This window comes from Crinia signifera, chromosome 12, assembly GCF_055691185.1.
Source record: "Crinia signifera chromosome 12, ASM5569118v1, whole genome shotgun sequence".
NCBI lineage: Eukaryota > Metazoa > Chordata > Amphibia > Anura > Myobatrachidae > Crinia > Crinia signifera.
The window spans coordinates 28,732,234-28,759,874 of NC_139228.1; the positions used below are offsets into that span (position 1 = coordinate 28,732,234).

Below are 27,641 nucleotides of genomic sequence, written 5' to 3' on the forward strand. Positions count from 1 at the left end.
ATTCAAATAAAAAAAGTTGTGTACAAAAGATTAGATTTCCTATATAAGATAAACGTTACAGGTCATTATGATGAATCAGAATTTTCACACCTATTTTGACAAATTCAGTTGGCACTCACAAGGTTAATGTTAATATTTCCAGCAACCACAGCCAGGGGTGTCGCTAGGATAATGTGATATAGCCAGAATTGCTCCATTGCCCACCTGGATCGTCCACTTTACTTGCAATGTGGTCGGCCGGCTCCAAGTTGTGGAAAGATGTTGGAAGACCTGCCTGCCTTCCAGGAGCCTCCCTGCCGATACGGAAGAGTCGGTGAGTATGCACTATGCACCAGCGTAGTTTCCACAAGCCTTGCCATCATACAGCCAATTCCGGGACAGCAGCTAATATGAGTCGCAGTCCAATGCCTGTAAGGGGAAGCAGCGGTCTACCTGCTCCGCCCTCTTGGAAAATTGGACTGAAATAGAGAACATTACACATGAGAGAGGTCTTGGTACCTATTGATGTATGGTTTTTAAATACTAGGGCGGGATATATTGAATCTGAATTCGTTGGCCATACCTCCAATGTTTTTTTAAAGGGGTAATCATTCACAAGGCATGGTTTTGCCTTGTAAATGATTGCCCTTTAAATAAAAAACATCCGAATTTGGTCAGCATCCTCGATGGCTGCCGGCGACGGACTTCAATACCGCCCGCTCCATAGAGGTAAATTAATAATAATAATAATAATAATAAAAATAATTTGGCTGTAATGACCAAGGATGTACTAACCAGATACCCCACAAGATGGGAACACAGTATATCTAAAAATATTCTTGAAGCTATTTCTTAGCATAATTACTGTTTACGGGAGAGAGGTTCTGCTGTTTGTGTGACTCCCGGAGGATCTAGCATTTACGCACCAGGAGACTTAGTTAAATTATGATTGTATATCATCAGAAAACACTTAATCATTTGTTATTTGTATACATGGAATCTCCAGAGTATACTAGCTAAAAAAAGAGTAAATTAAATAGCACTCATTCTAAACAACTCTTCCATTTAATTTATGATTACATTACTATATAAGACACTATATAAATAATGATCAATATATATGGATGATTTGGTGACCTTTGTTAAATTGCTTATAGTATATCAATTTCGAAAGTAATAACTTAAAAAAAATAAAAAAAATAAAGTTCTCCCTTTATACCTAAAGCCTAATAAGTAGAATACAGCAAACTTTAGGCCTTGGTAAAACAAATGGAAGGAGAACATTAATAAAATGTAAGATAAATATGTATACCGCTTGCTAAAGAATTTTATACTGTAGGTAGCAAAATAATTTTCTCCTGATCTTCAGGGATGTCCGGGAGAATCCAGTTTAGTTGTAAGGTAGCCTGCACTGCTGGGCATACAGGAAATTATCCCTTTTGGATAATTGGACATGCCCTTCACATCAAAACTGCAGACATCAAAATATGTACATTTCTGTATTGCTACAGTATACATCACTCAACCATAAAATTGTTGAGTAGATACTTACGTCCTCACTTCTTCAATGGAAGAAGTCCAGAATTACTATGTATACGGCAGAGATGACCTTGGGCACAAACCTAGTACCTCTTTCTAACAGCATCATATACGGTATATTGCTGATTTTGAGCCGTGTCAACCCAGTTCTAGCTGCAGCGTAAAAGCGCCACAGTGAATTCACCAGGTCAAAAAATCTGGTATTTCAAACCGTTTTAAAAGGAGGTATCCTACACAGTTCCGAGCCGATTCATTTACCAGTGTGAAAGCCTCAGACTCAGTATTTTAAAGCCATGACTCTGCAAAAGGAGGTGATAGGCTATCTCTCTGTGTGATGTCACCAGCCAGAATCAGAAAACAACAGGAAGCACGTTGGAAGGAGTGGTGAAGGGTTTTTATCATATTTACAGTACAGTACATTACAATTATGGCAACCTGGAGTGATGAGGAGGGGAGGGAGTTGATGAGGATTACAGGGCAATGCTGAATCTAATAGCAGTACAGCTGAAACTATCACAAAGTCTCTGCTACAGACATGTGCATGTCTGCCATGATTGCTGCACTGCTCAGAGCACTCCCCAGCCTTTCCTATTCAGCCATGTCCAAAGTACGGCCCGCGGGCTAATTGTGGCCCATGATGTCACTTTAAGTGGCCCGCTGCCTCCTGCCAGAAGCAGGCGGAACATTAGAAGCAGGTGGGTGGGGCCTCCGGTGAGTGCGCATTACCTTTTGGCTGTGCAGTGATGAGAGGGTGTCGGCAGCCACTGTTCGGCATCTTCTTGTGAGCATGTGTCCAACCCCGGTCCCCTGCCCGGGTTATACGCCACCCCACCTCCAGCCTCTCATCTAGCCTACCACCTCAAGCCTCTCATCTAGTCTACCACCCCACCTGCAGCCTCTCATCTAGCCTACCACCCAACCTCCAGCCTCTCATCTAGCCTAGCACCCACCTTCTAGCCTCTCATCTAGCCTACCACCTCAGCTCTAGCATCTCATCTAATCTACTGTACCACCCAACCTCCAGCCTCTCCTCTAGCCTACCACCCCACCTCCAGCCTTCTATCTAGCCTACCACCCCACCTCCTGTCTCTCATCTAGTCTACCACCCTACCTGCAGCCTCTCATCTAGCCTACCACCCAACCTCCAGACTCTCATCTAGCCTAGCACCCACCTTCTAGCCTACCACCTCAGCTCTAGCATCTCATCTAATCTACCATCTAACCTCCAGCCTCTCATCTAGCCTACCACCCAACATCCAGCCTCTCATGTAGCCTACCACCCAACCTCCAGCCTATCATCTAGCATACCACCCACCTACAGCCTCTCATTTGGTCTACCACCCAACCCCCAGCCTCTCATCTAGTCTACCACCCCACATGCAGCCTCTCATCTAGCCTAGCACCCACCTTCTATCCTCTCATCTAGTCTACCACCCTACCTCCAGCCTCTCATCTAGCCTACCACCCCACCTCCGGACTTCTATCTAGCCTACCACCCCACCTCCAGCCTCTCAGCTAGCCTACCACTCCACCTCAAGCCTCTCATCTAGACTACCACCTCACCTGCAGCCTCTCATCTAGCCTACCACCCAACCTCCAGCCTCTCATCTAGTCTAGTACCCACCTTCTAGCCTCTCATCTAGCCTACCACCCAACCTCCAGCCTCTCATCTAGTCTTGTACCCACCTTCTAGCCTCTCATCTAGCCTAGCACCCACCTTCTTGCCTCTCATCTAGCCTACCACCTTAGCTCTAGCATCTCATGTAATATACCACCCAACCTCCAGCCTCTCATTTAGCCAACCACCCCACCTCCAGCCTTCTATCTAGCTTACCACCCCACCTCCTGCCTCTCATCAAGTATACCAACCTACCTGCAGCCTCTTATCTAGCCTACCACCCAATCTCCAGCGTCTCATCTAGCCTAGCACCCACCTTCTAGCCTCTTAGCTAGCCTACCACCTCAGCTCTAGCATCTCATCTAATCTACCATCCAACCTCCAGCCTCTCATCTAGCCTACCACCCAACATCCAGCCTCTTATGTAGCCTACCACCCAACCTCCAGCCTCTCATCTAGCAAACCACCCACCTGCAGCCTCTCATCTAGTCTACCACCCCACCCCCAGCCTCTGATCTAGTCTACCACCACACATGCAGCCTCTCATCTAGCCTACCACCAAACCTCCAGCCTCTCACCTAGTCTAGCACCCACCTTCTAGCCTCTCATCTAGTCTACCACCCCACCTCCAGCCTCTCATCTAGCCTACCACCCCACCTCCAGCCTCTCATCTAGCCTACCACCCCACCTCCAGCCTTCTATCTAGCCTACCACCTCACCTCCTGCCTCTCATCTAGTCTACCACCCTACCTACAGCCTCTCATCTAGCCTACCACCCAACCTCCAGCCTCTCATCTAGCCTAGCACCCGCCTTCTAGCCTCTCATCTACTGTAGCCTATCACCTCAGCTCTAGCATCTCATCTAATCTACCATCTAACCTCCAGCCTCTCATCTAGCCTACCACCCAACATCCAGACTCTCATGTAACCTACCACCGAACCTCCAGCCTCTCATCTAGCATACCACCCACCTACAGCCTCTCATCTAGTATACCACCCCAGCCTCTCATCTAGTCTACCACCCCACCCCCAGCCTCTCATCTAGCCTAGCACCCAATTTCTAGCGTCTCATCTAGTCTACCACCCCACCTCCAGCCTCTCATCTAGACTACCACTCCACCTGCAGCCTCTCATCTAGCCTACCACCCAACCTCCAGCCTCTCATCTAGCCTAGCACCTCAGCTCTAGCCTCTCATCTAGTCTACCAACCCACCTCCAGCCTCTCTTCTAGCCTACCACCCAACCCCCAGCCTCTCATCTAGCCTAGCACCTCAGCTCCAGCCTCTCATCTAGCCTAGAACCCACCTTCTAGCCTCTCATCTAGCCTACCACCTCAGCTCTAGCATCTCATCTAATCTACCATCCAACCTCCAGCCTCTCATGTAGCCTACCACCCACCTCCAGCCTCTCATCTAGCATACCACCCACCTGCAGCCTCTCATTTAGTCTACCACCCCACCCCCAGCCTCTCATCTAGTCTACCACCCCACATGCAGTCTTTCATCTAGCCTACCACCCAACCTCCAGCCTCTCACCTAGCCTAACACCCACCTTCTAGCCTCTCATCTAGTCTACCACCCCACCTCCAACCACTCATGTAGCCTACCACCCCACCTCCAGACTTCCATCTAGCTACCACCCCACCTCCAGCCTCTCATCTAGCCTACCACCCCACCTCCAGCCTCTTATCTAGCCTACCACCCCACCTTCTAGCCTCTCATATAGCCTAGAACCCACCTTCTAGCCTCTCATCTAGCCTACCACCTCAGCTCTAGCATATCATCTAATCTACCATCCAACCTCCAGCCTCTCATCTAGCCTACCACCCAACATCCAGATTCTCATGTAGCCTACCACCCTACCTCCAGCCTCTCATCGATCAAGGTGAAAACCTCCTTCCAATATTTCAGGATCATGGGGCAGGACCAGAATACCTGGAAGATTTGACCCACACTACCGCATAGTCTCCAGCACAGGTTGGAACATGTGGGCCAGAATGTGTGGTGACGGTCCGGAGTGAGGTATAGTCTATTTATCAATTTAATATGCATTTCAGTGTGATTGAGTCACCTAGACATAGTGTAAGATGATAAGAAAATCTTTTGCCACTGGGCTGGGGTTAGAGTTACACCCAGATCCAGCTCCCATTTTTTTGGGCACCTGACTTAGGTTGGTCATCGGGGGTTATCAGAAATTTGGGTACTCTTTACCTAGAACGGCGCCCGCAATCAGAATCGCGGGCGTCGGGGGTAAAAAATCGCGGTAATCGCGGGCATCGCGGGTAAATCGCGGGTACATCAAAATCGGGTACCCGCGATTACCGCGATTTTCCCATAGGGAACAATGTTAAAAAGCCTGATTGACCGCGATTTTACTGTAAAATGCCTCAATGCCCGCGATTTTCCCATAGGAATCAATGTTAAATGGGCTACAGAGCCCAAATAGCCCCAATTAACCCTTAAATGTCCCCCCAATTTTTGTACGCCACCCCACGATCCACGCCAACCCGAAGCGTGGCGAGCGCAGCGAGCCCGCGAGGGGCGGCGGTACGCGTCCTCCGACCTTTTCATACCCCCACTATCCACGTCGGCGTGGAGTTGAGAATAGAATAGTGTGGCGAGCGCAGCGAGACACCGAGCCCGAAGCGTGGCGAGCGCAGCGTGCCCCGCGAGGGGACGCGGATACCTTCACAGGTAAACGCGTCCCTTCGCGGGCTTCACAGGTGTCCGCGTCGCCACGGACACCTGTGAAGTCCGCGAGGGGACGCGTATAACTGTGAAGGTATCCGCGTCCCCTCGCGGGGCTCGCTGCGCTCGCCACGCTTCGGGCTCGGTGGCTCGCTGCGCTCGCCACACTATTCTATTCTCAACTCCACGCCGACGTGGATAGTAGGGCATGAAAAGGTCGGAGGACGCGTACCGCCGCCCCTCGCGGGCTCGCTGCGCTCGCCACGCTTCGGGTTGGCGTGGATCGTGGGGTGGCGTACAAAAATTGGGGGGACATTTAAGGGTTAATTGGGGCTATTTGGGCTCTGTAGCCCATTTAACATTGATTCCTATGGGAAAATCGCGGGCATTGAGGCATTGAATGCAAAATCGCGGTCAATTAGGCTTTTTAACATTGTTCCCTATGGGAAAATCGCGGTGATCGCGGGCATCGCGTCGCGGCCGTTTATGTGCTGCCCGCGATGTCGCGATCACCGCGATGGGCGCCGTTCTAGGTAAAGAGTACCTTAATTTGTACCAGAAGGATATGTCACCTTTGGATTTAGCTAGGAAGGGCGGAGTAAGGAGAGTCTGTGAACGGGTGTTCGGAGAGATATGGGTAGCCAGCCTCTCATCTAGCATACCACCCACCTGCAGCCTCTCATTTAGTCTACCCCCCACCCCCAGCCTCTCATCTAGTCTACCACCCCACATGCAGTCTCTCATCTAGACTACCATCCAACCTCCAGCCTCTCACCTAGCCTAGCAACCACCTTCTAGCCTCTCATCTAGTCTACCGCCCCACCTCCAGCCACCCATGTAGCCTATCACCCCACCTCCAGACTTCCATCTAGCTACCACCCCACCTCCAGCCTCTCATCTAGCCTACAACCCCACCTCCAGCCTCTTATCTAGCCTACCACCCCACCTTCTAGCCTCTCATATAGCCTACCACCTCAGCTCTAGCATCTCATCTAATCTACCACCCAACCTCCAGCCTCTCATTTAGCCTACCACCCACCTCCTGCCTCTCTCATCTATCCTACCACCCCACCTCCAGCCTTTCATCTCGTCTACCACCTTACCTGCAGCCTCTCATCTAGCCTACCACCCAACCTCCAGCCTCTCATCTAGCCTAGAACCCACCTTCTAGCCTCTCATCTAGCCTACCACCTCAGCTCTAGCATCTCATCTAATCTACCATCCAACCTCAAGCCTCTCATCTAGCCTACCACCCAACATCCAGCATCTCATGTAGCCTACCACCCAACCTCCAGCCTCTCATCTAGCATACCACCCACCTGCAGCCTCTCATTTAGTCTACCCCCCACCCCCAGCCTCTCATCTAGTCTACCACCCCACCTCCAACCACTCATGTAGCCTACCACCCCACCTCCAGACTTCCATCTAGCTACCACCCACCTCCAGCCTCTCATCTAGCCTACCACCCCACCTCCAGCCTCTTATCTAGCCTACCACCCCACCTTCTAGCCTCTCATATAGCCTAGAACCCACCTTCTAGCCTCTCATCTAGCCTACCACCTCAGCTCTAGCATATCATCTAATCTACAATGCAACCTCCAGCCTCTCATCTAGCCTACCACCCAACATCCAGATTCTCATGTAGCCTACCACCCAACCTCCAGCCTCTCATAGATCAAGGTGAAAACCTCCTTCCAATATTTCAGGATCACGGGGCAGGACCAGAATACCTGGAAGATTTGACCCACACTACTGCATAGTCTCCAGCACAGGTTGGAACATGTGGGCCAGAATGTGTGGTGACGGTCCGGAGTGAGGTTTAGTCTGTTTATCAATTTAATATGCATTTCAGTGTGATTGAGTCACCTAGACATAGTGTAAGATGATAAGAAAATCTTTTGCCACTGGGCTGGGGTTAGAGTTACACCCAGATCCAGCTCCCATTTTTTTGGGCACCTGACTTAGGTTGGTCATCGGGGGTTATCAGAAATTTGTACCAGAAGGATATGTCACCTTTGGATTTAGCTAGGAAGGGCGGAGTAAGGAGAGTCTGTGAACGGGTGTTCGGAGAGATATGGGTAGCCAGCCTCTCATCTAGCATACCACCCACCTGCAGCCTCTCATTTAGTCTACCCCCCACCCCCAGCCTCTCATCTAGTCTACCACCCCACATGCAGTCTCTCATCTAGCCTACCACCCAACCTCCAGCCTCTCACCTAGCCTAGCACCCACCTTCTAGCCTCTCATCTAGTCTACCACCCCACCTCCAGCCTCTGATCTAGCCTACCACCCCACCTCCAGACTTCCATCTAGCCTACCACCCCACCTCCAGCCTCTCATCTAGCCTACCACCCCACCTCCAGCCTCTAATCTAGACTACCACCCCACCTGCAGCCTCTCATCTAGTCTACCACCCAACCTCCAGCCTCTCATCTAGCCTACCACCCCACCTCCAGGCTTCCATCTAGCCTACCATCCCACCTCCAGCCTCTCATCTAGCCTACCACCCCACTTCCAGCCTCTCATCTAGCCTACCACGCCACATCCAGCCTTTCATCTAGGCCAGTGGTTCCCAACCTTTTTTCTCTCCCGTACCCCTTGATTAGGCTTTTCATTGATGAGTACCCCCTCCTCTCAATTTAAAATATAGTCCTTATATTAAGGAGTAGCGGACAGGAATTGTGACCTTCCGTGTCTGGCCACTGGCTGTGTACTGTCTCCAGGGTTCCCACTTACACCTGTAGGATTAATGCCGCTGCTTCCTCCACCTGTGTCAGTGCAGGGCAGATGATCGCTGATGTCTGAGGGCAGCATAGGTAGCTCCCAGTGGATTGCTGGTCAGGCAAAAGCACAATAAGACGCTGATGACGCTGAAGACAGAACCATAAGTGACACAACATGGTTCTTCTCCATAGCAATGGGTCTTATTCTGCCATCAAAATACTTTTTCATCTTCCGCCATTACCAATATTATTTTCAAGTACCCCCAACTGGTATGCAGAGTACCCCCAGGGGTACTAGTACCCCAGGTTGGGAACCACTGATCTAGGCTTCCAACCCACCTCCATCCATCTCACCTCCGCCACCTGTGTGGCTCCCCGTCTGACAGCACGCACGAGGACCGGCAACCCGAGTGAGTACCCCTACCCATTTCACACCAGCCAGGACCCCAGAACGGGAACAACCCTGCTCCATTTGGTGGGATTTTGGCCCGGAAACCTTACACACCAGCGCTAGTCGCAGGTTGTTCTCTGGCCCAACTTGGGAATTTAGACTAGTGTGAAAGAGGCATTAGATGGCGGTAGCCTGCCTAATAGTCATGATGGTGACTGAATGCGGAAAGCAGCGGATCAGACAATCCGCCAATTGCGCCATGCCTTTATACTTTGTCTTGCAATATTAACGTACTCATTTAGATGAGGCTGATTAAATGTATGTAAAAAGACCTGGACTGCCATTTCAATACAGACTGCAAGGATGATATAAATGTTACAATGCAATAAAATAATGTTAATTACTGTGTGCACAAACTGGCAAACAAGAAAGAAGGCAACAGAGAGTATATAAGTATTTTGTATTCAAGATGGTGAGAGTATGGATATAATAATAAATACGCATAATATTAACAATAATACAATACTGTATGTAATATACAAATCTTGTGTTACAATGTGCATGGTGTTGTATTGTAATATGAACAGTAGTTGAAATCTAGTGTGGAAGAGGGGTGGGGGCACCTGACTACATTCCTATCTAACTGGTGTAATCTTGTATCACTTCTCTGCAATGTTTCTGTTAAACTCATTTTTGAATGTTCTTTAACTTTTGCTTTCCAGCTGCTGCCAAGGTTTATTAATACAACAGATCATTTCTGCTTTGTTTCAGTGCCCAGGAGTCTTGGTATCATGCAAAAGAAAATAACGAAAGGCAGATAAGTTTGGGAACACAGGAGACACTGAGGCCCGCCCAAGCCAGAGTAAAGTTAGAGATAAACACTAGGCACTCGTTAGCAGTCTCGCTAGGCTAATTTTCTTCTTCGTTATAATTGGCAAGTGGAAACATACAGTAACGCAAGCACCTGAGACCTTTCCCCTGGAGTCGGCAGTGTGAGAGATGTGTGTTGCAATTAAACAAAGACTAATCAGACAGAGCTGAATCCCAGAGCACTGGGAGTATTGGAAACTGCAATCTCTGAGGTCCAAGCTGTTATTCAGAGTCTCTGCTAAACCTTCTATTGTAACCTCATAGCTTGTCATTCATACAGTACATGCTGCTGTCAGACACCAAGTGACCATACAGTATCTGTCCTGGTGCTTGCTGGGTACACTAATGGCATTGACAAGCTGGTGAAGCTAAATTAATTATGCCATAATCACCTTTATTGTCAGTTTGAGATATTAATATATTATTGCAAATACAGCACTTAGGATGTATGAGACAGGTGGATGGGGTATGGGACATTGGGTTGACCCAAATTAAGTTGACTACTTATAAACTACTGAAGGTCGACAGGCCTAATACTGGCCACACATCAGACCAACTTTCCTCCAACCATCCAACTAGTTGGTTGGACTGAAAATCTGGTACTGTATGAAAGCAAATGCCAATAAGCAATTTGCTCACAAACTCAGGAGAATGGATACAAACATTCAGTGAATTTGTTTAAATCAAATCGGTCCAACTACAGTACATTGTGTGAGTGACAGTTGTTGTCCATTTGGGAAACAAATGACTTAATTACAAATTACAGTTGCTCCTATCCAGTACCAGGTTTTTATTCCATCCAACCAACTAGTTGGATGGTTTGGGGAAAGTTGGTCTAATATGTGGCGAGAGTTCCCTACCTGACCCTCTCCTTCAGGGAGAACATGCTCTGTTCCTGGACTTCCCTGGTAATGTATGATTGCCATCACCTGTGGTGACACACCTTTGTTATCAATTACCTGGCTCCCCACAGGTGATGGCAATCCTACATTACCAGGGAAGTCCAGGAACAGAGAATGTTCTGCCTCATGGAGGCCTTAGATTGGTCAACACACGCATAAGGTCGACTTGAGTTTTTCATGTTTTTTTAACCCCTGAATGTCGACACAGTCTAAGTGTACCATGCCCCCTCGCATGGCTCACTATCCATATCCAAGTGGACGTAGATAATGCATTGGGTATTATAACGATCTTGGTATATATATATATATTTGTGCACATGCGCAACTTTTTTCTCGAGCGTGCATACCTCATCACGCGAACGCATGCGCCGGACATGGTTGCGCCACCTATCCCTGCTTGCATCACTATGTGATGCCCCGCTCTCTCCTGGACCCCAGTGGCACACAGAGAGAGCCGCCGGATCCGCTGCATGTCCAACGGCTCTCTCTGTTTGTGATCTCAGGTGTTTGCTTTGGAAACTGTGCTGTTTACAATGTATGGAATAAATAACAAAAAAGCCCCACCCTTGATAATGTGAACAGAGGCCCTTATTCTGGTTGACTCACAAGGCTGCGAGTCTCCCAGACGCTGCCTGCTATCCTCTTTCACCCCCCCTTAAACCTGCAATCTTTGTGATGCATAATCATCTATTCACAGCCTAAGGTGCGGAGGAGAAATCATTCTAAGGTCGGCAACCAATGAATGATTTCACCAGCATTCACAAATCTGAGACACCTCTATGGAGTGCCCTGTGCGGTGAAGTTGGTCGGGCAGCTTACAACTGCTGAAATCAGCTGTCCGGCCCTCGCACCCGTGTCACTGGAGAAATTTGCATGGGAACACCAAACATTTTCATGAGAACAGCCATTAAATGCTGGGCGTTCCCACGAATCCCAGGGGCACCACCCCATGCCCCCCCCATGGCCCCCGTCAGGACTTCTGTGTGCGAGTGCTATAAATTCGCCAAAAATTGGTCCCCCCGTGCGAGCGCTCAGTCAGATTCAATGAGAATCACCCCCAGAGAGTAGTGGTAAATGGTAAACATTCCAGTTGGGGAAAGGTCCAAAATTGAGTCCCGCAAGGATCATTATTGGGTCCCACCTTGTTAAATATATTCATGAACGATATAGGGGATGGCCCAGAAATGAAAAGTGCAATATTCGCAGAGGACACAAAACTGAGTAAGGACATTAACTCAGAAGGGGAGGTGGAAGCACTGCGAAATTACTTAACCCTTTGAGCGCCAACGTTGCTGTGAGAGATCCTCAAAATATCCGTTAATAATGCCAGCGCCGCTCACAGCAACTGTTCTTTTTTTGGGTGCAATATTTAACTAAACTTCAATTCATTGACTTGGCTGTAATTGTATTCCCTGCGCTGGGAGAGCCAGCAGAGAGGTGCTCCATCTGATGGTGACGCGCGAGCATCTCATATTCATACATGTCCCCGTCACTCAGCGGCGGGGACCGAAATCCCTGCATGTCTCCATTTCAGGGAGATGTGCAGGGTTAGGGGGGTGTGGGAGGCTGCGGGCAGTGGGGCTCAGATGGAACGGGCGCGGGAGTGTCTCGTGCGCTCGCGCCCCCCTCCATCTGATGGTGGATCCTGGCAGTTGGCGATAGAATCGCCAGGACCCGTAAGCATGACAGGCGCTCCATATGTATATATACACTGGAAAAACGGAAGTTGAGAGGAGATATGATTAGTATGTTCAAATAAAGTATTGGAAATCATAAGGAACTAGGGGGCAGATTTATTAAGCTCGGTGAAGTGATAAAGTGTCTGGTTTTTATCACCGGCCAATCAGCCAACTGTGATGTTACAGGCTTGGTTTGAAAAATGACAGGTAGGAGCTGATTGGCCGGTGATAAAAACCAGACACTTGATTACTTCACCGAGCTTAATAAATCTACCCCTGAAAGACTTATTGAGGTACAAGACTGAACTTAGGACGCACGGGCATGCACTGAGGCTCAAGGAAGAGAAATTCTGTACGAAATTAAGAAGGGGTTTCTTCACCATAAGAGCAGTTAAGTTCTGGAACTCTTTGCCAGAAAATGTAACAGAAATTACAGTAACTGAGTTTAAAGTAAAACTAGATATTCTTGGCCACAAACTGAATCATACTGTATAGTTATGACTTAGACTAGTTAAACAGGTTGAACTCGATCAACTGACATATGTTTTTGACCTAAATTGCTATTTTACTATGTATGACCCGAGTTCAGGCCTCGGGTATCACAACAATACTATTTTGTACTAAGTTTGATTGCAATGCAAGGTTTGTGAAATACGTTTCTGGATGCACAAAAATATTTTTATTTACAAGTAAGTTTTAATATTTTTTCAGCTAGACCAGTCTGAAGCAGGATGAAGTTCTCCACTGAAGCTTCTGGTGACCCCAAATTAATCCCACACATCTTGCGCTTGATTTGTGGGAACACAAAGAAGTCACAGGTGGCCAGGTCTGGACTGTACAGTGGATAACCAAGCTCCAGAAAATCCAGCACTTTTCTTGTGGCCAATAGCATTATTTTGTTGTAGAATGGCACCACAAGAGCAAGTTCTTTAATGGCATATGGAAATGACTCCCAGCGGCAGCTGGAAGTAATTTCTATGATTGTGCAGGCATTACTTGGCAGTCCAGTCCCTAGTTGTATGGTAGTTACATGATTAGTCTTGCCCACAAAAATAGCCATCATCTGCTTGTCCATACTGCACTCACATCAGAGAACGTCTGTGGTGGTGCGCCTCCAAGTGTGGTCCACTCAAGGTCAAAAGTGTAGATCCAAGATTCTTTGTCACCTATGATCTCCCAGGCAGAGTTTGAGCAACTTCCATCAAACCAGGCCAGCATTTTGCACCTCCAAGTCACCAGAGCTTGGAGCTCTGCAGAAACCTTGATTAGGCCAAGATTTTGATGGTGTATGAAGCAGATGGATCCCGTGAGATGCCTATCTCCTTCTAGAACTTCGCCATTGCTGTCCCAGTCAACTATGGCCTGCATGGCAGCAACGTTGTTCTCAGTGAAGGCGAACACAGGTTTACCGCAGTACTCCTCTGCTTCCAGGGATCGTCTCCTGCTCCTGGTTTGGTATGGTGCCATCTTCCCAAAAGCATCTCACAGTCAAAAACCATCTGCTGTCACAGACTACTTTTGTAATCGTCAAAAATCACGGTTCACAAGTGGCGTCTGATGAGCTCCATAACGAGCTTGTGAAGTATAAACATGCTTCTTTGGCGTGCAGTGCAATAAAATGACAGTATTTCAGGGGGCAGAAGAAGGATGCAACCGTGACTTAGAGAAAACATCAGAACAAAACAAAAATGTGTATAATCTCTATCTGCAGGCCGGGCCCTTATCGCCGCCGGCTGACCAAGGACCAGGGGTGAAGTCAGAACTTGTATCCATCATGGACAGCAGTGGCATAACTACTAAATGAGTCTGCTGTAGCCATTTTGTGACGGTCAGTTTTCATAAGTAGCAGGAGCCAGGAGGAGAGCCGGGACCACAGACAAGTAAATCTGTGGGTCCCGGGCACAAACGTGGCAGGTCCCGGCAGGCGGCAGCGGCGTAATAATAGCCCCGCACCCCCCTCCCCCGCGGGCGCTCACACTTCTCAGCACCTCCCCACCGCCACGGGGTCTGCGGGGCTATTAATACGTGATCTTGCTGATGGACAATTCCCGAACTGTTAAAGTTACTGTGAGCTTCTTATCACTGTACTGACCATTTACTGCCCCACTTACTGCATTACTGTTGTCTAATAACTACTATTACTCTGTTTATTATTACTTTATGCCCTAGCTACTGCTTTTGTTTTCGCCATGTAGTTTCACTGCACTTAATACATTTGTGGAGCCGGCGGTTATTTTGGGATCCTAATCCTAGCGTCAGGATGCTGTAACCACCAAATTTGTATGATCTCTTCTAGGTAGGACCTGTTCCTCCCGGTGGAATCCTATTCCCATTCACTGGACAATGTGCCGGATCGGAGGACATATAGGGGCCGGTTCATACCCATTCGTTATGGGGCGAATTTGTCCCCATCCCCCGATATTCGGGGTTTGCACATGAACATGCCAAAGCCCCGGGAGCGAGTATCTTCGGCGAGTTTTACACTCGCTCGATCAGTAAGGGGAGGAAAGGGAGCGGATAGGGCGCGGCAGCACGTGAATCGCCAGTGTTTTATGGGCGTCACTCTGGGTCCCTCTGCTAACGCAGACATGGTGATGCCTTCCCCAAATTCAGAGTACAGTGGCCATCTGAAAAATGTAAGTATTGACTTATTTTCAGACCAAAGGCAGGAAAAAATCGATGGTGCCTGACCATCGAATGTTTTGTCCTGCAGCTTATACCTAATTTGCATGTACCTTCTCAGGCTGTCAAAATAAATTCCTTGATCTGTTTGTCCCTTTCAGTGCTGACCAAATGAAAATTGCTGTTATACAGTGAGTACTGTGCACATGGACATGTGGTTCTTCCATTTTACAACTGATGCTCAGGTATACAATGCATTTATTGTCCAATCCTGCCATCTAGTGGTGTAATGCTACATTGCTGCTATAATGCAAAACGTTACTTGATCTAACTTCTCAGATTACCAGTGATAGAAATGAGTACAGAATTTGCCTTATACATAATTACTGCAGCTACTATCCTGAACCCCCACTAATGCATAGTATTCACATGCTGAAAACATAAGATGCATTTTAAGTGCATTAAGCACTAGCTGTGTATCAGTTGTATATATACAGTGGGCAGGGCCAGAGCCGGATTAAGCCTTCGGGGGGCCCGGGGCACTTTAGAAAGGGGGGGCCCCTCCTACTTGTCATTACTGGCCGCAAACTGCAAGGGAGAATATTACACTGAGTAAAAGCAGTATAAACTTGGTTAATAGTCAATATATATATATAGGTACTTGTTTCCTAGCACGGCCACAACGATCATAATCGCGGTCATCGGGGGTAAAATCGGGGCCATCGCGGGCATCGCGGCCGCTAAAAAAATCGGGTGCGATGGGCCAGACGCGATGCCCGCGATTTCCCCATAGAGAACAATGTTAAATGCCTCAATTTACCCGCGATGACCACGATTTCCCATAGGAAACAATGTGAAATGGCTCAATTTAGCCAAATTATCATAGAAACAATAGTAAATGGGCCAAAAACACCCCTGAACATTGAAATGTCCCCCCAAAAGTAGTTGACGTCACCCCGCCATCAACGTGAACCCGAAGCGTGGCGAGCGCAGCGGTACGCGTCCTCCGACCTTTTCATGCCCTACTATCCACTAGGGCGTGGAGTGAGAATAGAATAGTGTGGCGAGCGCAGCGAGCCACCGAGCCCGAAGCGTGGCGAGCGCAGCGAGCCCCGCGAGGGGAAGCGGATACCTTCACAGTTATACGCGTCCCCTTGCGGGCTTCCCAGGTGTCCATGGCGACGCGGACACCTGGGAAGCCCGCGAAGGGACGTGTTTACCTGTGAAGGTATCCGCGTCCCCTCGCAGGGCTCGCTGCGCTCGCCACGCTTCGGGCTCGGTGGCTCGCTGCGCTCGCCACACTATTCTATTCTCACTCCACGCCCTAGTGGATAGTAGGGCATGAAAAGGTCGGAGGACGCGTACCGCCGCCCCTCGCGGGCTCGCTGCGCTCGCCACGCTTCGGGTTCACGTTGATGGCGGGGTGGTGTCAACTACTTTTTAGGGGGACATTTCAATGTTATGGGGTGTTTTTGGGCCATTTACTATTGTTCCTATGCTGATTTGGGTAAATTCATCCATTTAACATTGTTTCCTATGGGAAATCGTGGTCATCGCGGGTAAATTGAGGCATTTAACATTGTTCCCTATGGGGAAATCGGGGGCATCGCGTCTGGACCATTTAAGCATTTTTAGGTGCACACGACGCGACCGACCCGATTTTTCACTGTTTTCAATGCATTTCAATGGAAAAATCGGGGGCGTCGCAGGCCACTCAAATTACCCCCGATGGCCAAGATTTGTGGCCGTGCTAGGAAACAAGTACCTATATATATATATATATATATATATATATATATATATATATATATATATATATATATATATATATATACCACATGAAAAGCCTGTGTTTGTCCCTCTGTACCTTACTCTGTAGGAGCCCTGAAAGGCTCAGTGCTGCCTCTGATTAAAAACCCTCCCATGACGAGGCAGCTGCTGCTGCTGCTATCCTTCACTGGCCTGAGAAGCATATGATGACCTCTTGAGCAAAGTCTTATGGGACTTAGTCAACTCCCAGTAATGCACTGCACACTTGTGCAGTCAGTGTGCCTTGACTCCTGATGCTCAGCAACATTAATCATTGTCACATTGGCAGATAGGTGAAGCTGCAGCACTACCCCACTGCCATGCACAAAACAGTAGTGCCAACTCTTCCCAACCACCCAGTGTGTCTACAAACGTAACGTTTTTGCAGCAATTGAAGAATAGCCAAGGATCCAACAATATTTCATATTAAGTTCATCACATATACTGTATAATAATGTATATGTGTGAAGGGATTCTCCCAATCTCACAATTCTCCTTTGGGTCATTGCCTGACTCATGGACAGATAGCTCATTAGTTAGTGCGATGATAGTAATAATATTAATAGGCCCAGTCAGGACCTATAGACCTTTGTCCACTCTGTCACATAGTAAGGCAATGATGAGACCCCCCCCCCCCCTCAAATATATATATATTTAATTTTCTATACAGCCGTCAAGGTGGTGCACGCTGCACAGGTAAGGGGGTAGCGGGTAAGGAGTGGAAGGTGCTGGGGACGGCTGCTGGTAGGAGTGGGGGGTGTCAGGTGCAATTGCACCCCCCCCTTCTCTGGGCCACTGGCTACAGCCAATGAGAATGCAGTTGTTCAGTCTTGCTTTTTAATTATTATTGATCTGAAGCTAAGTACATGCTTGAACGATGTAACAAAGTAAAGGCGCATATACACTGGGCGTTTTTGCCCGTGAGCGATGTTATGAAAATCGCTCTCCGATAAATTGCTCAGTCCATCAGCAACACAGCTGATGCCATATATATTTGAAGATATATCCTCGCATAATGCTGTGTGTGCGGACGATTCGCCGCCCACCCGCACAGCGGTTTCAGGAGCAGCCAGTGAATGACAGCTCAGTGGGCAGGCGCCCGCCCATTTTGGATGTCAGTCTCGAGGGATCGGGCAGGCTGCCCAATCCGTTTGTAGATATATCTGCAGATTGATTGATATGCAAATAAATCTATTAGTGTGTACCCAGCTTCACTAGCCAGTCTTTTCTTCATCTAGCCCACAGGTTCTCAGACTCAGTTCTAAAGCTGCCCATATACGCTGCGATGTTCTCCGTACTTTTTATACTGTGCGATGTGATGTGCGCAGGAGCACACATTGCACCGCTCAGTGGAAAATGCTCAGTGCTTGGGCACCTTTAGTATACCTCCCAACATGACCCTCTCCAGGAGGGACACAATGCTCTGTTCCTGTGCTTTCCTCTTCATTTAGGATTGCCATCACCTGTGTGGGACTGGGTAATTGAAAAGAAAGGTGTTTTACCACAGGTGATGTAATCATACATTAAGAGGAAGTCCTGGAGAGGGTCATGTTGGGTGGTGGTATGTTTTAGGACTTTACACAGGGCATGTTTTCAGGTCTAGTCACTAGGGACTAGTCTGGGACACATAATAATTACACAGGTTTTGTGGCTGGCTTTCACCTGGTTTTAAACTGCCATAGAACCTGTGTAATTAATATGTGCCCCGGATTAAAGGGATCAGTTGGTAACCCTACTAGTCACAGATTCGCATGTGAAATAATTAGCTCGACTTGTGCATATTTTAAAATGTGTCAGTAAGTAATGAGTAGACCTGTGCAGCTGCTGGACAACCTGGGAAATGTGTCAGTGAGTAATGAGTACACCTGTGCAGCTGCTGGGTGACCTGGGAAATGTGTCAGTGAGTAATGAGTACACATGTGCAGCTGCGGGACAACCTGGGAAATGTGCCTGTGAATAATGAGCACACCTGTGCAGCTGCTGGGTGACCTGGGAAATGTGCCTGTGAGTAACGAGCACACCTGTGCAGCTGCTGGGAGACCTGGGAAATGTGAACTGTGTGGGTCCCTGAGGACAGAGTTTGAGAGCCACTGATTTGGCCTAACCAAGATGGCAGAAACATATACTGCCCCGCCCCTCCCCAATTAGGCAGAGATAGATCCTCCTGCAAACTAGAATGCTTTTCTGTGAGAATTATTGTGCAGGGCCAATGTGGAGGTTAAAATGTTCCACCTCACCATTAGAGACGGTGGAACTCAGTTCCACCCCATCCCCCCTCAGTTTAACCACTGACTGTATATAATATACAGGATATTGCACACACCTTATGTTACATACAGCCGATCTGACATAAAGCTGTAACAGATTTAATCCAGGGACAGATTGTATACAGTATGTTTTATGGAAAAAATATTCCAAACTAAAAAGGTTGTGAATTAAAGTAGTGTAGGTGAATACATGGGGCCATGCCATTTTGTGCCGGAAGTGCCATTTTGGGACATCAGCCAACAGCAGCAGCGAAAATTATCCTTCATATTCCATAGGAGTGCAAAAAAATGGTCAGTGTTGGGTTACCATATTGGCCCTTGTTCTGGTTCATTTGCAAAGGCAAATTCCTTCTCAAATGGACAAAACCATGTGCACTGCAGGTGGGGCAGATGTAACTTGTGCAGAGAGATTTAGGTGAGTTATTTTGTTTCTGTGCAGGGTAAATACTGACTGCTTTATTTTTACACTGCAAAATAGATCTCACTTTGACGTAAAACCCCACCCAAATCTAATTCTCTCTGCACATGTTACATCTGCCCCCCCTGCAGTGCACATGGTTTTGTCCATTTGAGAAGGAATTTGGCTTTGCGCGTGAACCAGAATAAGGGGCATTGTATGGATGTGAGTTGTCACACATTTCCATGTTTAGGAGCAAATGGTCAAAATTTGGCGCTACACCACTGAATGAGTGCACCTGTGCAGCAGCTGGGTAACCAGGGAAACAGGTCAGTGAGTAATGAGTGCACCTGTGCAGCAGCTGGGTAACCAGGGAAACAGGTCAGTGAGTAATGACTGCACCTGTGCAGCAGCTGGGTTGTCTGGAAAATGTGAACTGTTGGTAGCTCTCGAGGACTGGAGTTGGCTACCCCTGGTCTAGTGTGTACAGGCCTTAAGGAACAGAGGTGCTGTGAGCACATGGAGGGGAGAGTGGGGGTTTCATTACCCAGGCTTGACCTTTTGATATAACACTAGTGTAGCTGTAGGTTTCAGACAACCCCTCGAGACTTAAGTGCTTGAACAAGTAATCTTTTATTCCAGTACAATGGCTTCATACACAGGAATACCAACAGCAACTCCAGAGCATAAGGCTGCAGCTCATACTTGCTTACCTGACCCTCTCAGCAGAGGAAGGGTTAACATGCCGGAATCCCCATACACGCAACATCACACACAATGTGAGTTTACACATACGCGTTCACTAAGCTGCCCCGAAGCATTTTTATTCATCATAATGACCTGTAATGTTACCTTGTTTAGGAAATATAATCTTTTTTTTTTACACAACATTTTTTATTTGAATTTATATATCTCCTTTTTATCAGCGACCAGAGATGAAACTGCCGGGGGAGCCTGGCAGTGGTAATCAGCTGGTCGCAGGAGCATGTTCCTGCGACCAGCGATCACCACAGGGGTAAAAACGGAAGCGCGCACACGGCGATATACGCCGGTGCACACTCCCATCGTGGGCAATATGGTCGCTCAGCGATCATATTTCCCACGATATTATACAAAATCGCCCCCGTGTGTACGCACCTTTAGAGGTGGTGGAACTCAGTTCCACCCCGTTCCCCCTCACTTTAACCCCTGTTTATACAACTGGGAGTTGTATTAAGATTTGAAAAGAGATGTTAAGCAAAAGCAACCAATCAGCTTCTACCTGTCATTTATGTGCTACATAGCTGATTGGTTGCTTTGAGCATCTTCTTCATTCTATCTTCTGCCAATGCTTGATACATTGCCCCCACTGTATATAACATTGCTTCCTTAATCTGTGCCCTGGGGTGCGGATCTTAGCGTCAACAATACGTAGATCCACAGTGTGTAGATTGATATGCACAAGGTAGACACTGGGAAAAGGTTGACACTAGCCAAAAAGTCAACACAAGCTAAAAAGGTTGACATGGAAAGCCGACATCCACTTTTTACCATAGTCCACCCACAGTACAGTGTGAAAAATGTAAAAGCTCATGTCAACCTATCTGGTTCTCCCCCATCGATGGCAGAAGTATTCGATATCAGCCGTCAACCATCAATGATTATGAATCATCTGTGGACTAAAGCTACAAGGCTTCTGTAAACTAGTGGCAGCTGATGTTGCTAGATACAACGGGGGTCATCAAGCCCCTGCTGAGTTACTACTCAATTCCACTGCATGCCCAAAATAAATGTGCTCATGTACAACGCACCTCATCCATTAGAAGTAAAAACATTTTTAATATTTAAATGAACTATTTGCAGTTCTGACCATTTGGGGAAAAAAGTGGGGAGGGATAACCAACCAACCAATCAGCTCCTACCTGTCATTTTTCAAACTCAGCCTGTAAAATGACAGGTAGGTGCTTATTGGCTGGCTGTTTATCACTCTCCGCTTTCTCACTTTTTGAAGCTTGATACATCTGGCCCTTAGAAGCGTTAGTAAATTAACTCCCTGGTAGCATTTATGTAGAACATTCTAGGAAATGCTAGTGCGCTGCAGTTTGTCTCACGCCAGTATCAGCAGCTTCCCTGAATGTCTCATGTAACCACTGTCTGTGGTCTGCAGTGTGATAACCCTTCCTTCCAATGACCCCAATACTAACATGTCCACATAGATCCCTGGGCATGTTCTATCCGTGACCCAGAAATTGCATTCAGATGAAAGAGCCGTCAGTCAGCCTCCTCATTCCAGCATCGTGTATCCTATGCCGTCCTCTCGCCCAGCATTCCACTCCATCTTTTATAGTCCCTGTTCTGAGGATGCTCCTCGGTTCCCAATTAACACGTTCATTCCCGGCATCGTCCTCCTCCTCCTGCATCCAGTGTGTGTGGAAGCACGTCAGCTGTGGCTCACATTCCTGCATCCTGATTTTGCAGCATTCCCTGATAGATGGGGAAGGAGGGGGATGCGGAGAGATGATGCTGTGGATGCAGAAGGTATAATCTTTATCAGAGCTGGTGCTGATGCTGAGCGTGCGGTGAGGTCTCTGTGGCGCAATGGACGAGCGCGCTGGACTTCTAATCCAGAGGTTCCGGGTTCGAGTCCCGGCAGAGATGGTTTCCACTGTTCTCTTTTGTTTTACAGGCAATACAATAGTATTACATTTCTGTGCAATTGCTGCAGCCTCCTGTGCAGATATTAAATGATCAGTGCTGGGGAGAGATCTGTATCGCGCTCTCCTCTGTTACTATACAGTAGTTCTCCGCAATATGTCACTATTTTGTTTGTATGTTAAACTATACATTGTTACAGCAGCAATGATACAATATGAATAACTCACACAGTACCGTACAATAAGCATAACATGTTAGATGTTCTATTTGATTTTATCGTACTACAATAAACTATTATTATTATTATTATTATTTATATTCAACTAAATGGACTTGTCTTTTTTTTCCCGACCCTTACTATGTAGTTATGAAACAACTTAATAGATTTTGTTGCAAATTGGCCTAAATAAATATAGCAATGTGGTAGAGAACGCAGGTATCGGATCTGCGCATAGTGGGGCTCATTCTGATCCCAAAGTATTTGCCTACTGTGAAAGTTCTGTACATTGCGCACACGCAGGACCTGTTCTGCGCCTGTGCAAATGGGTCGTGCGACACAGGGTGCGATATGGTGTTGGACTGACAGAGATTGACAGTCTGGTGCCACTTGGGTAGACGGTGGTGATTTCCTCCATTTTTAAGAACGGAGGCAGGTTAATGGGAGGGAAGAGGATCACCGTTCGTTGGATGTAGATTTCCTGGCCTCTAATGAGTATCGGTGAGGGGCCCCCATGGGTGCCGCAAGTGATCCGGTGCTGCGGACTAGGATACTATCCTAGGAAGGTATCCGGTTGATAGGTCTACATTGTCTAGGTCGACAGTCAATATGTCAAAGGTTGACATGAAAAAGGTACATTGATAAAATGTCGACATGAAAAAGATCGACACTGACAAAGGTCAACATTCAAAAGGTCAACGTTCACAAAAGGTGACATGAAAAAGGTCGACATGTGAAAATGTCAACTTTTTTCACTTTTTTGGTGGGACTTTTCCATACTTAAACATCGATGCGGACTTCTACTGGCAATGGTAAAGCACAGTGGGGCAGATGTATTAAGCCTTAACAAGAGATAAATCTGAGTGTGATAAGGAGAGATAAACGTCCAGCCAATCACATGCCAACTGCCATGTTACAGGCTGTGTTTGAAAAAAGTCAGTAAGGAGCTGATTGGCTGGACATTTATCTCTCCTTATCACACTTGAATTTATCTCTTGTTAAGGCTTAATACATCTGCCCCAGTGAGTGAAGCGAGCCATGTGAGAACACACTCAACATTATTGTGGGATCCATGTCGACAGGTGTCGTCATTGATACAAAAAACCTTTAATAAAACTCATACCTATTTTTTCATGTGCCTACTTTTTTCATGTCGACATTCTGCCTGTGTCATCCTTTGAACCATGTCGACATTTTTAATTTATACCTTTTTAGAGTCGACCTATTGATTGTCTACCTAGACACTGTAGACCTTTTCATCCACACCCCTTATGATACAGGAGTAATAGCAACTTCAACCACATGTGAGGAGCAGCATCCATTCTCTAAACTATAGATTAGTGTATTGAGCAATGGGGTGAACATGGTATAAACCAAGGCTTATATCCTGTCATTCTCAACAGTACGCATTTCTTTTGGGACAGCATAGACTATGAAAGCAGTGCTGTAGAAGAGCACGACCACAGTCAAGTGAGAGGAGCAGGTGGAGAAGGCCTTGCTGCGGCCTTGGTTGGTCTTTATCTTTATTATCGAGTATATTATAATAACATACATGATTACAACAAACAAAAGGATGAAAAATGTGGCAACAGTGCTGAGCAACTGGTTAGCGGCATTAATTGGTGTAGTATCGGTACAGACTACACTCAATGAGTGGTGCCAGGTCACACAAGTGATGCTGCAAGTACCATGATTTACAATATGGAACTCGGATGGTAAGAGTCAATGGCATGATGGCCACGAGGAACCCATATGACCAGCATATTGAGGCCAGAATCTTACATACTCTTTTATTTATGATGCTTGTATACTGAAGAGGGTTATATATGGCCGGGTGTGGTATAACACACCGACAGTCGGGATTCCGACAGTCATTAGCCTGACATCGGAATCCCGACTGCACAGCGGGGGAAGCGCAACAAAGCCCCTTGCGGGCTCACTGCGCTTGCCATGCTGCGGGCACAAGGGCTCGCTGCGCTTGCCACCTATTTTATTCTCCCTCTTGTTGTTGATCAACAGTATCAATAGGAGTTTCGGGAGTGGTGGAAACATATAACATATGTAAAGGTTGGGGTTAGACCAGACCACCAAGATTATGATGGTGTTTCCACAGACAGTCAGGAGGTACACGATGAGGAAAAAGATGAATAGATAAAATCTGAAACGCTCAAGATCGGCAAAGCCTACTAAGAAAAAGTCACCAAACAAGTCAACGGTTTTGTTCACCTCTTCCATATCATAGTGGTTTAGATGGAGCAACTATGTGTGAAGTTAAAGCAAGATTTTATTTACTTGATCAGACCTGTAAAGAGAAACAAACCTAATTATTTAGAATTTGGCTTTTTTTTTTTTTTTTTTTTTAAATACAGTGTGTATATTAAAAATGAGAAAAAATATTGACATAATCAAACAAATAAGTGAAATTTACTAATTACCGTTCTGACTCGAGTAAGAGAAAAGGAAAACGAAAATTCATTGGAAGTCATTCCAATAATTTCGAGGCAAATGGGGAGGGGGCTGGGCAACATGGAGAGGGAGTCTTTATCCAGAGATATTTTTGAGTGGACAGTGTGAGAGAAAGAATTTAATGAGATGCAGGAAGTAGAAGCAAGAACAGAGGAAGAGTATGAAGTGGGAGAGAATGATCAATTGGACATGTGATGGGGGATGGTTACGATAATAAGGAAAGGGCTTCATCAGGGAAAAAGAAGGACAGTTGAGAATGGCTAGTATTATATAATGAGGTTTATTGATGAGAGATCCTGATGGATATTGGCAATATTCAAGGGCCTTGAGGGGAGGGAGAGAATGGAGGGTGGTTCTGGAATTTGAGCTTATCAAATTCCAGAAGCACCAACATAAACATCAAAAACTTTTCTATCCAATTCACAACCCTACTGTACAGTTCTCAAATATCCTCACATATTTTCTCTCTCTTCACTTTCACATCCTCCTTTGAATTTTTTGGGCTTTAAGCAGGAGGTGTCAGAAGGTGACATTGCAGTTTGACCCTATCATGCAGCACACTAATAACCTTTGAAATCTGGAGGTCCATTATGCAGTAGATAACAGCTATTCTTGTGTATCAATGCCTATTTACCTATAGATTGTAAGCTTGCGAATATTGCTTCCTACCTCTATAGGCCCCCATACAGTACATTAAGCTGACTTGTACGAAGGACAAGTCGGACCTAATCTACTGACAACTCCCCTGGGGGGGTCACATACGATTTGGCACTTGATGTGCCAGGTTTTGCATGTGATAAATCGCATGCGATTTATCACATGCAGTCCCCCCGGGGAGCTGCTGTCAGCGGGAGCCGGGAGCTGAGCAGGGCATGGGAGCTGCAAACAGGCAGCGGACGCAGCCTGTAGTACCTGCAGTGTAGGGAGCCAGATGCAGAGCGGGGGACTGCAAGCAGGGAGCCAGGCAGAGGAGGCAGTGGGCGCACTGGTCCAGGCGGTGAACTCCACGAGGGGACCAGAGAGCAGAGACCGGGTAGCGTAGGGGAAACCGGGCAGCAGCGGGCGGACATAGAAATGAATTAACAGTCAGTGATTGGCTGAGAGCTCTCTCAGTCAGAGAGCTCTCAGCCAATTACTGGCTGTCCATTCATTTCAATGTGCCCGGCTTCCCCTACGCTACCCGGTCTCTGTCTCTGATCCCCTTGCGGCGTTCACCGCCTGGAAGTATCTATTTGTGGCATTCCCCCCCGCCCAGGATAGTGCGCCCACTACCTCTCTAGCCCGGTTCCCTGCTTACAGTCCCCCGCTCGGCGACCTCCACCGCATGTACTATACGCTGCGTCCCCTGCCCGCCTTGGGCTGCACATAAGATTTAACAAATCTTATATGCAGCCCGTCCGACCTCCCGAATCCGACCCGATGCGCACGGGACCGCGCATCGGGTCGGATGGGATGTCTGCACATGCGATTTGGCCCGATTTCACGGCCCGATTCCTCCAAATCGGGTCAAATCAGGCCCAAATCGCATAGTGTATGGCGGCCTTATGACTGTCTTTATTACCCAGTAGTTTTATCAATGTTGTCTCCAATTGTAAAGCTCAATGGAATTTGCAGCACTATATAAGAAACTGATAATAATAATAATAATAATAATAATAATAATAATAATAATAATAATAATAATAATTATTATTATTATTAATAATATTAATAATAGTTATTATGATGATGATGATTGGTTTAAATCAGCTGATTTTTTTACCTTTCCAGACTAAAGGTGGAACAAAAACCTGGTAATATCTAAATGAGTTTGGCAGTTTTCCAGCATTTCTAATCAAATGGTCAACTGTCATTTGCTCTCATCCATTACCAGGTTTTTGTTCCAACCAGCCCAATCTGACAATCGATCTGTAGATGTATGACCAGCTTTAAACTTTTTTAGTTAAATCCTTGTTCAAAAGGTTTGTGAAGTAAGGATTTGGTTTCTGACATTTTTTCTACTAACCCTTTAGCAATATTTTACTAAATAACTTAATTAACTTAATCACACCTATTTTTTTTTTAAATCGATCCAAAATGAAATATGTGTACATGTAGCAAGTTGGACCTTTTGATATGGCATGTTCTGTATATATGTAGGTATACTTGTAGAGAGCTGGAACTCTTGATGAGCCGGAGGCCAATATACATAAAGTAAGTTGGACATTTTGATGTGGCAAGGTCTGTATATGTAAAGCAAGTTGGACCTTTTGATGTGGCAAGGTCTGTATACATGTGTTAGGCGCCGGTACCTGCGCCGCCATGTCCCTGTGTGCCCAACAGCTGGCAGCACCGTGATCATAGGGACAGCGGCATTTCCGGGGGCGCCGGGCAGCTCTGGGCGGAAGCATCGGGTCATTGCCTAGCAATGCCCCGAACTTCTGCCGCTTGGACGGCAGTCTGGGGACGCCTTTCTCAGCTGCACCCAGCGTCACTTCCGAAGTGGGAAACAGTGAATTTGAATAAAAGCTGACTCTGCCTGCAGTCTGATGCCGGTTATAGCGTCCAGACGCAGCCTTGTTATTGCTCCTGCAGTGTGTTCCTGGCTCCTGGTCCCGTTCCAGTCTGTCTCTCAGCTGCCATCCGTGTACCAGTGTCGCTGCTAGTTTCCTCCTCATCTGTGGTTCCATCATCCAAGATAAGTCAGGGGGTTTTCCCTGCAGCTTCTATTAGCTTTGTTTACCAGCATTTTTGTTTACATTTATTGTTGGGGCTATTACTCTTGTGTACCATCCTTGTGCATTGTTGCACCCTCAGCGTATACTTTACCACTTCTGTATAACGGTGAGCTGTTTAGTATTC

At 47.0% G+C, this 27,641-nt stretch overlaps 1 protein-coding gene and 1 non-coding gene across 2 annotated transcripts in view; both read left to right on the forward strand.

Annotated features, from left to right (window-relative positions):
• The first annotated feature begins 22,046 nt into the window (after window positions 1-22,046).
• TRNAR-UCU (transfer RNA arginine (anticodon UCU)) lies at window positions 22,047-22,120 on the forward strand. Its single transcript has one exon. It is a non-coding gene; the product is annotated as a tRNA-Arg (tRNA).
• LOC146049519 (vomeronasal type-2 receptor 26-like) overlaps window positions 22,061-27,641 on the forward strand; it is a 36,617-nt gene continuing 31,036 nt past the window's right edge. Inside the window, exons 1-3 of the mRNA XM_083166058.1 lie at window positions 22,061-22,148; window positions 22,760-22,835; window positions 23,738-23,804. Of these exons, the coding sequence (XP_083022184.1) occupies window positions 22,061-22,148; window positions 22,760-22,835; window positions 23,738-23,804 (231 nt within the window). The remainder of the gene's footprint in view (window positions 22,149-22,759; window positions 22,836-23,737; window positions 23,805-27,641) is intronic.